The sequence below is a fragment of the Scatophagus argus genome, chromosome 18 (assembly GCF_020382885.2).
Source record: "Scatophagus argus isolate fScaArg1 chromosome 18, fScaArg1.pri, whole genome shotgun sequence".
In the NCBI taxonomy this organism is placed as follows: domain Eukaryota; kingdom Metazoa; phylum Chordata; class Actinopteri; family Scatophagidae; genus Scatophagus; species Scatophagus argus.
The window spans coordinates 17921514-17936879 of record NC_058510.1 but is presented as its reverse complement, the minus strand read 5'-3'; the positions used below and the strand labels follow the sequence as shown (position 1 = coordinate 17936879).

Genomic DNA, 15366 nt, shown 5'->3' with positions numbered 1-15366 from the left:
ACAAAGAAAACCTCATTAGACAACTCCAGACAGTGTAAGACAGGAAACACAAAATGAAGTGAACAAAATTTACTTATGTTTAAAAGCAAAAACAGCTGGCATGTGGCAAAACTGCAGCTTGGTCATCTTTAAGTTAATAAGGGTAATAATCATCAAAGTATTCAGTACGGGTCAACTGTGTCTGATAGAAATTACCATTACATACTTTATTGTCATCCCAATTATGTTCATGTCAGGGAAGGATTGTGGTTTCGTGTCTTGTACTTCAAGTCACTGCTGACTTCCTCTGTATTGGTGTCTGACCATATCAATAATATGTTTAATGATGCAGCAGTAACTATCACAGATTGGAGAGTACAGTGGATATATTGGTGAACAACAAATAACACACAGTGAACATTTCACTGTGATAGTATGTCAAGTATCATGCTGCTATGGTGAACTTAGATTAGTGAACATGATGAACAATGATGTTAGCATTGTCATGGTTCTGATTTTAGCATTTAGCTACAAGTACCGCTGTGGCTAAGCACAGTCTCACAGGACTGCTAGCACAGCTAAAGTCTTCTAGACTCGTTACTGCAGAACTGATAAGCCACCCCCCCAGAGTGAAAATCTTGCACTTTAAAGATGCCACCTTTATGACAACCGAGAATTTGTTTTTAGCTTCTGAAAGGGCTTTTATAAACCAAAGGTATTGGACAAGTCTCAACCTCAGGGTTAGGGTAGAGGAAACAAATGGTCATTTGAAATGATTACACTTGTCATGTGTTGGAAACTGGCAGAGGGTAGAAGTGATTGAATAGAGATAAGAGATGTTAAACTCAACATTTTACAAGTGAAAGAATTCTTATCCACCAAATACAAAATAATTTGCTGCATTATACAGCTCTGTACTAGCATGAATATTACACTAATAGGTTACGATTCAATATATCACAATATGTTGCAATACTGTAAGCAAGCGTTATGTGCTTAATTCATCTTGTCTCAGCTGACATCGTTGAGTAGCAGACTGTTGTCTAGCAGTTTGGGTTTAAACACAGAAAACAAAATGAACCAGTGGCAAATCATTAGATGTGAGCTATTAATCAATAGTTTCACTAAACCTAAAATATATAATATAGATATATTTTATATTTTATATTTATAATATATATAATAAATACAATACTCAAACTGATAAATATTTCCCTCATCCCTAGTGCAGCATGTACACTAATAGTTATTATGGAATACCCCTGCTATTGGCATCATTGTTTTGGCAGTACTGTATGCTGAAAACAGGTGAGTTATAATGGCATGTACTAGAGATCTGCATAAAGATGGTGTATTTATTTCCTAGGGATATGTGATTCAACAATTGAATCTTCTTATTTCTTATTATCTGGATTTGCTGCATGATGCAACACAGCTTTCCAATTTAAATTTGGCAAACAGCGTGATAAGTAATGAATCATCCGATGTAAACTCATTGCAGAAATATCTGAAGAGAATTTGAAGATGGGAAATGCTGCACATTTTGGCCCAATTTTTTTTCAAATTTCAACAAAGCAAAAGCAATGTTAAAGAGCATGGGCCTGCTCTATTTGGAAAGGGTCAGTGTGAGATAACTTTGTTGTGATTTGGCACTATATAAATAAATTGAACTACACTGAAATTGAATATTACGTTGACATTACTATGCTCTAATAAGACTCCACACAGTGAAGGAGTAATCTATGCTGGCAGTGCAGAACAAGTGGGAACTTTCCAGCAAGGCCAATTTCCCATTTAGAGCATGCTGGGTCAAAGTTACATAATTCCTGGCTCATTCGTTTGGTTCAGCAATCCCTTTGACTCCTGTTTTACTGTCATCCTATGAGCCTGTGCTCAGCAGATTAAAAGCTGGTTCAGAAGATGGGATTTACTCCTAGTATCTTTTTTTGATCTAAAGATTGATGGAGTGCCCGTTTCGATCGCAAGCAGAGCCAAAAACCTCCAGTGCAATTTAATGTAACAGCTACAGTCCTATAAAGCCTAAAGATTCTGAAAAAGCCACCTACATCAGTGATATACAGGTTGGTGTTACTAAATGGAGCCACCTGCTTGGCTTTACCCTGACAAATGTATTCTGTTCAATGTGTGCATTCGCGCAGTCTCACACTCGTACACACAATTCCCCATGTCTCCAAACACAGTGATTGTGCACCATTTGTGACTGTCTCACCATATCCATTCTCTCCCTCTCCCTCCCTGTAATGATGAGACTCTGCAAGCAACCCTGTTACTGTTACAGGGATTGGACTGCCACTTCACATACTGCTACTGCAGCGTATGGGTTTATAGGCTCAATCAAGAAACTCTGGTGAGTCTACCTGTGTTCTTAGTTTAGGCTGGTCTGAGAGCTGTTCTCACTGACAGTTCTCAGACCAGCCTAAATCTAAAAGAATCATGCCCTCATTTTCAATAATGTCAAGAGTATACTTTAAAAGAATGCATAAATTAAAAAATGACAGAGAAAACAGACAACAGAACACAGTGAAAAACAGTTAAAACAGGGCAGCCCCATGGTTTAGATTTTCCTATATAAGTATGTTGAGTTTTAATGTGTGTTGCAAAATGTTCCACCAAAAGTAAACTAACCAAACTGAAAGTGTTTACAAGTGGAACTGAGAGCACCAGCTTATCAGCTAAATGGGTCAAATAGTGACTGAGACTAACTTAAACAGGAAGTGATACGTGATACAATTTTATCAAATGTACAGTGTGTAGGGTTTAGGGGCAGATAATATTCATAACCATGTTGTCATTAGTGTGTAATCACCTGACACTAAGATCTGTTTTCATTTCCTTGGAATGAGCCTTTCATATCAACAGAGGGAGCTGGTCCTCTCCCATTCTCATACACCCACTGACATATATAGAGACGACACATCTCCACTTCCTCCTACTCTACAAAAATAAAGTCAAAACATCCCAGACACTAGTGTTGCCATCTTGCACAGGTGCCATCATTTGGAGCCAGAGTCGGTGCAGCAGCGATCAAGCGTTGTTCAACTCCTTTGTGTCGAAACCATCCCTGGGAAAAATTTATCTGAAGTATGATTTGCGTTTTTATGTTTGGCACATTTCCCATCTGCTAAAATGAAGGAGGAGGGGTTTAAGACCTATACCGCAGCCAGCCACCAGGAGGTGATCAAGATTTTCTTGAATTTCCCTCGGGATTCTTGAATTTCCCTCGGGATCAATAAAGCATCTAACTATCTATCTATCTATCTATCTATCGGCTCCGGTTTTTGGAAGGCTCTCATGTCATCATTTTATACATAAGTGAGTCCGTCTTGTTGCACTGCAATATTTCTACAGTAGCCCAGAAAAGATGAACTGAACACTGGCTCTAGAAAGGAGCTTTCATGTTTTTCACATTTTGTGGTCATTGTAGAGGAGGGTGAGGTGAGGGTTGTTCAGTTGTTTATAAATTGAAACCACACTGATAGATGCCACTGAATCCTATGCACTCGCTCTTTAAAGGGTTTACAACTAAGCTCTTCAATAGAAACCAGTGTCTGTCTGTCACTTTTTAAAATTTTCTTCCCATCTGTAGCATTGATAATGCAGGACCACCAAAATTAAAAAAATACTGAAAATCCCAACTTCATGTTTACTTCACTTAGTGTGTTTGTAATAAGTCAGCGACAAAGTGAACCAAACTATAGTATAGTGTAGCACTGTTTCTTCCATACCATTACTGTATCTGAACTGATATCAGTGCTGCTTTATTTCACCGTTACAACATCTACACTACCTTTAAACAAATTCACTGAATGTCTCCATATTGCAATAAACAATTTAACTGTTTTTTATGCACAGACAGATTGATTGTGATTATGAATAAGCATACATCGATTTGACAGACTGCATATGATTGGTAGAACCTGGCTAGCAGAATTCCAGACATGGGCAAAACATTCACTAGACAAGAAATTGGTACAATTGATTTAACAGTATGATACAGGCTGATTTTATTGAGAAAATTTCTTTGAGGGAAAAATGTTTCTTGCCCAAAAGAGTGTTTTTGTTACTTACAGTCACTGAAGTGGGAGCCGGAATCAATTTTCCAAACAATCTGTCCTTTGTGAGATCCGTTGATGCCGCGGTTCTTATAGTCGAGAAAGTTCTCAGACAAAGCCTCATCTGAGAAGAGAGATTAAACTAATCAAACCACACTACAACTCAAATCCTCCAGATTTTCTTGAAGAAGTCATATTTCATTATGCATCATAATAACTATTAAAGACTGTATTTAGTTTCTTTTTATATTACTGGAATAGTGTTATGGTTAATCTCTTGTTAAAATTTAAAAGAAACAGCACTGTGATATAAAACTTCAAATTTGCCCGTGATTTTACTGGAATAATCACTGAACAAGACTGCCCTATTGTTCCATGCTTATGTGAGTACTCTTCTCGTTGCTGGTCAAACTGATCTGAGCAGTATGAGCATAAAAATTCACGGGTTCTGGTCGTGCAGGGAAGCTGTGTAGTGTGAGTTAACAGAATGTCAAGATGAAGGAAAAACAGTGTCTGTCTAACTCTACTGTTCAGGTCGCAACCAACACAATTGAGACTGCTGAAGTCTGTGGACAGTGACAGATGATGGCTTGGTTTTTGCATTAGGTACACCTTCTAGCTGATTTCAGGGCTTAAGTCAAAATAAACAAGGAGTTACAGAATCAGGATAAAGACAGTTCTTGTACATTTAACAGTATCTAGTCCTGATAGTTTTGGTTCTACAGGTTTTGTCTATATTTTGAGTCCTATTCCTTTCTGATTTCTGCAGCCACCTCAAAACAGTGAAATCTTCCATGAAAATCATAATGTAACCATCATTAAATAATAATCATAGTCATAATTTAAATTAGCTATACAAGGTAAATTATTCATAAAACATTGCATAATACTACATGTTCAACACTCTAAAACTAAACTTTATTACAACAAGCTTCACCTCACTGCAGAGTGGAATAAACAAAAAAGAAACAAGATGTTTTTTCATAGCTCACAATGAGGCTAGGGTCATTAAATTTACCTAAAAAATCATTATTGATCTTGTCTTAATCAACCTTTAACGTTCAAAGTCATCATGTCATATGTTGTCTTACCAACAAGATACATTCCGATCCAGTCTCCAGCATCCACTTCCTCCTTGATGTCCCATGTGATCACCAGGTCTTCAGATTGGCCTATGGTGTAGTGGGAGGAGCTGATAGTGAGGGTGGAACGAGCATCTGGGGAGACCAGATCAGTGTCGCTGGTGGACCGTGACAGCCCCAGCATGAAGGCCTCCTGGTTCAGTCCATTGACAGCGTAGGTATCTGGGCCATAGCTGTGACGAACAGCATCCTTACATCGCTGGCGGGTCTGGCTGCTGCGGGTCGGTGAGGCCATGGCCGCCAGGCCCAGGAGCCGATTCTGGTACAAGTTCTATAACAGGATACACAGAAAGAAGCTTTAAGACAAATAAATATATTCTGTTCTGAAAATCAAAGGAGAAAGCATCTGGGATTTCTACTATAATTAGCTTGTTTTCTCCTGTTAAGCACTGATACTTTTTTTGTGGTGTTTATGGATTGTCCTAACACATTTTAAAAATGTGCTGTAAAGTTGCCATTTAGCACATGTTACATATCTCTGAGTTTAGCAATATAGGTTACTACGCAATATTCTAGTTTACTGTACTATATATTACCAATTTTAAATGATCATGTCATAGAGAGTGTACAGCAAGACTCAGTTAAAACATTACTTTCCTTTCATCCAGGGGTTTCCATATAAAAGCAGAGCAGTTGTGTTGTATTAATATTTGACCATGTTGCTCTAATCTGTTTGTGGCCGAGAAGGACAGAGCCAGTGTGTCAATCGAAATTATTCAGCAGCTCACTTTTTAGGTGCAACCTGCTGAAAAGCAAGCTGCTAAATCACTATGAAGTCACCCAGTCATCCCATGCAACTGTAGTGTTCCCATCGGATTTTTTTCTCACAAAACTGATTCAGTACTTAAACGTGGGTTAGTGGAGTGCATCAGTAACTTAAACTCCAATAATCAATATCACTGATATTGAAGTATCAGTAAAGCTTTATGAATAATAAATCTAAGAAGCCTGTTGAACAGAATGAGAACTGGTTGGTTTTTTTGGTAGCTTAAGTGGTGTGCTGTTGGCTTAGCATGCTGTTAACATGCTAGTTAGCTAAGCCTTACTCAAAACATGTGTGAAAAGTATATGGGTACGTTTCAATTTTCTTACAGACCAACTGGACATGGGCTGATCCCCAGCATGAAGACAATAAAACACACCCACAACAGTGACAGGAAAGACAAGGGCTAAATACACAAGATAACGAGACACAGGTGAAACACATAAGGGGAGGAGAAAGCAATCAAGATAAACAAAAGCAAAGCTACATGAGAAAGAGACACACAGGGGAAGTATTTCAAAATAAAACAGGACATGACAAAAACCTGGAACATGACACATGGAAACACAAGACACACATGAAACATGACACATGGACTAAAAAACCAAAAGACAGAAATCCAGGGCGTGACACTTTGGAGTCAAGACATGAGACAATTTCGATGTGTTCCCGCAGGTGTTACATGTTGAAGACAACCAGTTTATGCTAGCTAATGCTAGGATTTGATTGACTGAAAGGGAGGGGGTTTGAAGGCACTATACACTGCACAGAACACATAACATGATTTTGTGAACAATATTGTATTCTGTAGATAGCATGCACTATGCCACCAAAGAAGAGACATCAGTAGCTTTTTTACCACCCAGAGCATAACTAACTAGCCAACAGCCACGGTGATTTAAAATGAAAACCTGTTACCTACCCAATACTGATGGTACTGATGGTAGTTAACCATGAAAACTAGCATTAACTAGTAAGCTAGCCTAGCGTCTGTCATCTGTAGGCTAGCAGTCAGGTTGCTGGAATGAATGAACGCAAAATATACCAAAATATGAAAACCATGGGCGTGACATGGATTAACTAGTGGACAATCTCTCCTCGTGCTACCTTTCATTTACCTGTTCATTCTGATATCGCAGACAGGGTCTCTAGACAATTCTGCGTGTTTTGCAGAGAAGAGAGAGAAATGTTTTCTGGTATAATGTTCCTCCTGTGACTGCATTGGTTGTGGTGCGACCACTCCTGTTTAATTCTGGGTTAATTATGTCATTGTTTTGTACAAGTTTGTAAGTGTATTAACAGGCTAACTTCTCTTTAAAAAGCCTACTATTTGATCCAGAAATTTTAGCCAGCTACAGACCTATATCTAACCTTCTTTCTTCTCTAAGATCCTCGAGAAAGCAGTCACCAGTCAGTGACTTTTTCAATAGTTTATGTGATGGTTTAGGGTCATAGAGTACAACACAGCTCAAAGACAGCACAGGTTAAAGTTACAAATGTAAATAAGTGAACTAGTCCTAATGCAAGTTTATATTCGTCGACCTTATTAAAACAAAATTGGTATGACTGATTAAAAAAAATGTCATGTTCGGGAATAAACAGTTCACACCAACTGGCGAAGAAGTCATTAAGATAATTAGACTGACTGTACAAACACAAAAGGAACATGCATGCATCAACACATCTTTTGGACCAGTGCACACAGAAGCTATTAAAAATGCGGAAGCCTGCCATTTAGAGAAATTAAGGTGCTGAGAGTGACACTGACGTGACTGCTCGTATGGAGGGAGGAGATGGAGAATTCAACATACATTACCCCGAGTTTAGTATATCCTAATTAATTTTGGGAATCATAGCACAGTATTCTAAATATGTCCTACCTATTTGACAGTGGAAAGTCATGAAAATGAAATGGATGGAAGGCATTTAGCGGCTGATGAAACACAATTTCAAATAATCACTTGTTCATTATATTATTAACAGGGGTGTCACAATTCTCTAAATCAACAATTCTATTTGACTTTTGATTTTAAGGTCATAATTTGATTAAATTTCCAATTTAAACACTTTTCTTCACCACTTACGGCTATGCCATTTTAGACTATCGAGTCTTGATTCATAAAGATCAGTATATTATTGGTTTTATACCCTGACAACTGTCAAAGCAATATTGGTGTGCCAGATTATGTCTCCACCTGACCCAGACTTCAGAGACAAGGCTTCTGGTTACAATAAATTGGCAGCTGGTTGTGTTGTCTTTGAAGCACTGTTTCCTTCATTTTATTTATTTATTTATTTATACCAATAAGATAACCAGTACTTTCACATTTTAGTCAGAAGCTGTAGTTTCTGCACACCTGAGGGTAAGAGAAGCTCAGATATAGTGAGTAAAGTTGGGTGATTTGTGTTCCATAGCTCTAATAAGAGACTTTATCCTCTCCGCTCTCAGCATGTACTACAAATTAAAATGATGCCTTCCACTAACTACTATTAAAAACATCAACACAGGTGACGACATGTTTGGCTCTTTGGTCTTCACTGCGTCGCTCTGCCTAGGTACAGCAACTGGACATCATGGGCATGACAACCGCAAGCTGTGCTGCTTCTTCTGCTTCTCCTCCTCCTCCTTCTTCTGTGTGTTTATGAGCAGATAGCAACTCTATTTATCTTCTATAATTTCATTATCGGCTGATAACTGTATACCGAGGAGCAAGGTTGTTTGTAAGACAGATGCTATGGATTTAATGAAGGGTGGTGACGTTTTTTGGTCTTTCTAGAATAGATACTACTATGTCCGCTCGAATGCAAGCTACAAACATTAGCATGCTAACTAGGCAGTTACAGGACAGCATAATTGGATGAGCACTAACTAGACATTTATTTCAGGAGCCAACGCTTATCTTAGCTTATCTTTAGCTAAGTACATGATACTTTCTAGGTTAATTTAGAAAAATGTGGGTTCAGGATTAGAACATACACTGTGGGAGCTAAGATGATACTGTACATACTGAATATCTGTCTTGCTGTGCATTGGCCTTATGTTTACACATCACATCCAAACCTGTAAACCAGGACAGTGTTAATTTTGCTCAACTCATTAGTTAGTCCTCATTAAAACAATGAAAATTTTGGACGTGTCCCTTTAGCCTTTAAGCATTACATCATAGCAATTGCGGCTGGGCGAGCATTTGAGACTGACAATGTACTTTTTCAGAGAACAAGTATCATTAGGGTAAAAAGAGTCTGCATCTGGGATGAAAGAAGATCCTCACAGCTGATGGAAGTTTATTTATTCAAGTTTATAAAAAACCTGTTATAAACAGTTATCTTGTAGCACTGCCCTGAGGTTTCAATGGGATTCACTATAGGTACAGACCAGGTTATTAAAACAGAAGATACTACTACTGCTATGAGGTGTAATCCCTGTAAAATAATCCCAAACTGCAGTGCCTATAAAAAGTATCCAACCGTTGGATATTTTCTCCTTTTATTGCTTCTATAAATTGAATCATAGTCAATATAATTTGGCTGTTTTTGAAAATAAATAAAACTCTTTAATGTCAAAATGTAAACAGATTTCTACAAAGTAATGTCAATGAACTGAAAATATATAATGTAATATAAGTGACTGCGTAAATATTCACCCCCTTTAAAGTGACTGACCTAATTCAGCAGAGATCCAGCCTACTGGTGCTAGTAGTCTCACAAGCCTGTGAATGTGAGCATCTCAGCACCTGTGAACATTGTGCTGACAGGTTCTACAACTTCACTGTCTGTTGAGCACGGATGCTGTGATTACTGCAAGATGCAGCATCATTGCAACCAAGTCCCAGTGTGAGGGAGTAGGGAGAGTTTTCCATCCTGGGATCTTAGACCAGACGAGAGGATGCTCCAGTTAGAAAGGAGCTTCAGGGTTCGACTCTGCCAGCTTTGACGGATTGGTCTGACTACTGAAGTACATTGTATGTGCAGTTGGCGATGAAATCTGCACGCACAGTAGAATTCTATGCAATGATATGAATATTAGGGAAAAGCAAGCATCATTATTGATTAAACCTAGGATTATACTGATATATTGCTTTGTTTTTTAATTGATTTGGCAAATGTTTTTATAAACAGAACACAATGCTGTCAGCATATATTTTGGCATCAACATGATCACATGTAAAGCTACTGAATGTCAGAACAAAATGTATTAAAATATGCTGTGCAAAATATGTACTCTTTTTGTACCAGCCTTCAAAATCCCATATTCTTAAGAGACAAACGGGGTGATGGGTAATGTTTAGCAGGCAAATGGAGAAGGTAGTGGGCGATGGTGGTGGCAGGTGGGGGTGGGGGGCACTGACCTTGATACTACAGAGCTGCATCAGCATAATGACCAGTCAACCCAAAGCAGACCAAAACCTGGGGGAAGTGGGAGAAGGGCGCTGTGTTACAAACCATAGAAACAAAAAGCAGAGGCAGTGAAGGCAGCAGGTGAAAGTCAAATATGGCATTTCTGTGCACTTATGTTAGAAGGGAAATAACAGCATCATCATACTTTCATACTTCATCTTTGTCAGATAAAAATATGAATAATTGAGAAGGTGCAGAAGCACAAATGGACATACAAAAGGAAAAAGAGAGACAAAAACACACAGACTTCCACACAGAACAGGGATATACAGCAATGAACAAACAGACATAAAACAATTTGCAAAACAATAAAAACAACTTTCATGTGCATCTACTGATGGTCACATGATTTGCATTGCTGGAGTGGAGACAAATATGTTGTTAAATGTCATTTTCTTTATAATGCGATCTGGTTCAGTAAATATGGTTCACCACCCTCTATGCAATATGTGTGTCGGCTGTATTCACTACAGTATTTATGTGGTTGATCACTACCGGACCTTAACCCTGAGTTGATTTAAAACAGCTATAATCAATATTTTCAGAATAACAAATTGTATTCACATGATGACCATTTCTGACATCACAGTCGGGGTGGGAAGCTCAAGTGTTGGGAAAGTGTTGTACTGCTGTCATACGCATGTAGGTAACTTGTTGTTAGCATTTTACTGCTTCCTGATTGGTCTGCAACTGAAAGGACAATGGACAATGACAATCTACTGGGATATAGGGCCATATTCCAAGGTAAAACATCATATTTGATAACCCATTAGTTACCACTAGACAACAGCTGACCCTAGAATTCAGCCACTTCCTAACTAAATCACCATTTGATGGTGTTGATGGGAAATCTTTCAACACAGATCATGGACACATTTAATCCTGAAAATAAAACACAGTGGTTATCATCAAGCTTACAATGTAACAGTAACTGTCCCTGTGTCTCTTCACCAGAACTCACAAATGCAGTAGTTAGGTCATTAATGTTATGTGACATTCTAAATTATATACTGACATACATATATTGACTGTACAAAAAGAAGACAAAATATCCTGGATCTGAGTGCTGATGTGGTTCATAAACCCTTTCCTCTTCATGTTAGCAGATGGGATTTGAACACATCAAATAAACATTTCCAAAAAAAAGTTAGTTTCTGTCATTTTAGTTAGTTCTTACCACATTTAAGTGTCCATTTTTCATTTAACTTGAGTTTTAATTAGTTATTTGTTGCTATAAAAAGGGGCTAAAACATCATAATTGATAGTCAAGCACTGCTCGTGACTGGTTCAGTTGGTTCAGTAGGGTTTATGGGTGGGAATTCGATCCCGTGGTTCCACCACCCTATCTCTACTGCACAGACTCTGGCTCCAAATGATGTCACCAGCACAAGATGATAGCATTCATATCTGGGATATTTTGGCTTCATTTTGGTACAGTGGTGTCGTCCGTCTTTATACTGTATATGTCAGTGTTTTCAATACTGAATCTCACAGTTCCAATCTGCCTCTAAAAGCAACATCAGCACATGAACTGTGTATCAGGAGCTTCAGGAAGTTTTCATGGATGAGCAGCTGCACAAAAGCTTCACATCCACAAGGCCACAAAGACAGGGGATGGCTTAGCTTGACTTTTTAGGCTTAATCTGAACATAGAAGGTGGTATAAATCTCCATGTTTTACTCTTTCTTTCATATTTTTCATGTATCACTTTCAGGTTAAAATTAGAAAACACACTCACACTTTAAAACAGCTTGAATGTCAGATTTTTTTAACCATCTTCTCACTACACTCTACAACCTTTATGATGTGGATGTATTCAAGGACAGTCTGACATCTAAGATGTGAGAGACAGCTGGTGAATAGCAATAGTTTCAATCCCAGAAACAATCAAATTCATGTGATCTTCTTCCCTTGTGTCCATATTTTCTTATTGTCCCATACAGTATGTATTATTGTTACAGTGACCAACAACTGTTTTTATTATGAATACACTTCTTCATCTATGTTGTGTCAGGCTCCAGCAGTTGTCCTGTTGTTGCTATAACCATCAAATGAGGTGGGAATTCAAATGTGTAGACAAAGTGTGCACAATCTGGCACATGTATACAGATATGTAAGAGCACAGGCACAAAGACAAATCATACAAACTCACATTTCCCAGTCATTTTCATCCCTTCAGTCTTCATTAGTCAATAAGTGCCAAATTAGCATGGGGCTAATTAGCTAGCTAAAGTAACTGATATGCATGGTAATCTCCAGAGAAATATCCCCAGTTGTCCTTCCTACTTGTTCTGACACTTGCATAAATAACCACTTCAATAATTGTGTTCATGATTATGAATACAGCACATAGGTAGAGCCTGAGACTGCAGAACATCTCCTGGCAATGAAAAGGATCTCCTGAACACTGTGAGGTACCACCTTCAGCTAATTGCTCGACTAAATCATCCATGCTGGCCTTTCACCAGCGTACTGTGATCTATATATAGTTAGTTTATAGTTATAGTTATAGTATAGCCTATAGTTTTTAAATTTTGTAATTATATGCCGTTTATTATGTGCCTTTGGTGTGCAGTGGACAAAACAGCTTCATTCTCATATGAATGTAGGTCTTTGCTGTGAGAGGGTGCATTGCTTTTAAACTGATTTCTTTATGGGTCAGGTTTTTTCAAAGACGGTGTGTGAGGGGCTTGCTAGCTAGACAAATAGCTTCCAGCGTGACATGAAACCTCAGTGCACAGAAGGCAGATACATTTATGAAACAAAATGTGGCTACATATAAGGAGCCAGCCCACCCCACCCCTCTATACCCAAACTGTTGCTCCCCCTCACAGTGCTCAGCCCGGTGTTGTGCAGACACTTCTGAGAGCATCAGGTTAAATATTAAAGCTGGATGACATCGCAGCAACCACCACAGCAGCCATCTAAACAGAGATGGAAACTTACATTACATCAATGAGTCTGTTGGGATCTCTGGTCATGTGCTCTGGAGAACAATAGAGAGGCCTACATGTGACCCATAAAGCCTGACTTAGAGTGACTAACCGTTAGAAATCTATTTTATGGCGTACGCCTAGTCATAAATTCCTGAGTTCGAACCCCGAACGAGCACAGACATTGGCTGTGTGCCAGCCATCCCTAAAGAATCTACGGTGACGTCACTCAGGTAATAAAAGGTCACTGCGACCATCAGCCTTCGCTTTTTTCCCCGTGCGTGCTGTGACAGTGAGAGCTTCTCCAGGCTCTCCAAATGTCCAAACCGCCAAAAGGGAGCAACAATCAAACGTTTTGATTAACATCATTTTAGATCCCGGGTCACAGTTCTGCAACTCGCAGGCCGAGAAACAGACTGCTGTATTTTTTTTCTGTAACTTCTCCTTTTTCCTTTTACCGACGTGGATCGCTGGGCAATCAGCTGATCGCACGTTAACGAGCCGCGCGCCGACTTTGTTAAGGACGAAACAAAGTTTGTTAACTTTTTCACCGGTGATTTTCTCCGCTGCCGCCGAGAGATCAACACTCCGCATCATCAGAATAACGGACCGCCAGCATCCCGCCGAGGACGACGCTGCGAACGTTTAAGCGGATCATTATTTCAAACTCCGAATGATCGGAGCAACGCAACGTAAGAGGCTTATGTCTGGGCAGAGATAGTGTAACGTAGGATTGTTTACACATGCTTTCCGTAACTTTTAAGTGCTGCATTCATTGATTTTAGTTTCCGGTCGGTCATTTCCGCCGTTTCAGCGAGACCGCGCGTCACCAGTTAAAGGGCCAATAGCTGAGCAGATAAACTCCGGTTTACTGACTCCGCTATTGTGTGGTGACACGCGAGTTTCTAAAGAATTAGAGTGGATCATTTTATTGGGTTGTGTTTTCTTGTATTTTCATTTCTATCTTTCCTCACACTCTTCTTTCTGAACGGTGAGGCGAAAGTCCGAGCACGCGATCACGAACCGTAACCAAGGGGTACGTGGCGCTCAAAGGCTTCCGCCCATTGTTCCCTTCTGTGACCACATAAGCAACATCACGTTGGCTATCACCATCTTGGCTCTGAATAATACGGCCGGCGTATTCTTCGGTAGTCATTTGGAGTTTTGCTGAGTCATCACATGCGTGTGACTAGTTTTGTTTGCTGAGTCATCCTTTATGTGGTTGTTCATCCTGGTGTGCTGACCCCTCCTCATGTAGTCCTCCACCATTTTGGTTGTAGTTTCCCCACTCGCCATTCTGGTTGTAGCTCCTCCCCTCATGTGGCCATCCGCCATCTTAATTGTAGTCAGCCACTAGCTTGTTGTTAGCTGCTATCTTGCTAACCGCCATTTTGTTTGTTTTTAGCCTGTAGCTTGTTAGCCACCCTCTGGCTAGCATGCTAACCGCCATCTTGTTTGTTTTTAGCCACTAGCTTGTTAGCCGCTACCTGGCTAGCTTGTTAGCCCCATACTGTTGTCATCATCTCTCTCTCTCACACACACACACACACACACACACTCCTGTATATAGGCACACCTATGTATAGATATACTCTTGTTGCTGTACCTGTGTTATCTTAGTTAATAGTTAATGTGTGTTGATAAAACTTAGATTATAATAGTGTTTATTATAAAGTGATACTTATCTATGGATGGTTGTTGCTGTTTAATAAATCCAGTTATAGTTTAACCTGTCGTTGACTGTGGTTATTGTGTATGTACTTGTAATAACAGCTGAATTCATGACAGCCAGTGCTCGGATTCATCCTTCACAATTTTAAGAGACTGTTTTCCCATTAATTAATTTGGCTATTGGTCCCTGGTAACAGGGTGGTGCCCCGATGTTTATGTGTATAAAGCATACACTGATTTTACTTTGATGATTATTTTCCATAATCATTGACTCTTTGCCAATAACCAAATTGCTCCTACTAAGTCGCACAACATCATTGGTGCCCCGTGTGAGGCTGTCTTATTCTAGCTGTGTTACAGTATAAACACAATAACAAAAAAGGCAAAACCAAACTTTTCCATGGGTC

At 39.2% G+C, this 15366-nt stretch overlaps 1 protein-coding gene across 4 annotated transcripts in view; it reads right to left on the bottom strand.

Moving 5' to 3' along the window:
- Window positions 1-15366, bottom strand: part of LOC124049339 (E3 ubiquitin-protein ligase HECW1) — a 72445-nt gene that overhangs the window by 47708 nt on the left and 9371 nt on the right. For 3 of the 4 annotated variants that reach the window (XM_046370855.1, XM_046370856.1, XM_046370858.1), the window contains exons 2-4: window positions 10307-10364; window positions 5144-5465; window positions 4069-4176 (exon numbers count right to left, since the gene is read on the bottom strand). In XM_046370855.1, coding sequence (XP_046226811.1) covers window positions 4069-4176; window positions 5144-5465; window positions 10307-10333 — 457 coding nt within the window. In that variant the 5' untranslated portion in view covers window positions 10334-10364. Of the gene's footprint in view, window positions 1-4068; window positions 4177-5143; window positions 5466-5791; window positions 6331-10306; window positions 10365-15366 lie in introns of those variants that run through there. The other variant, XM_046370857.1, reaches the window with a different exon arrangement.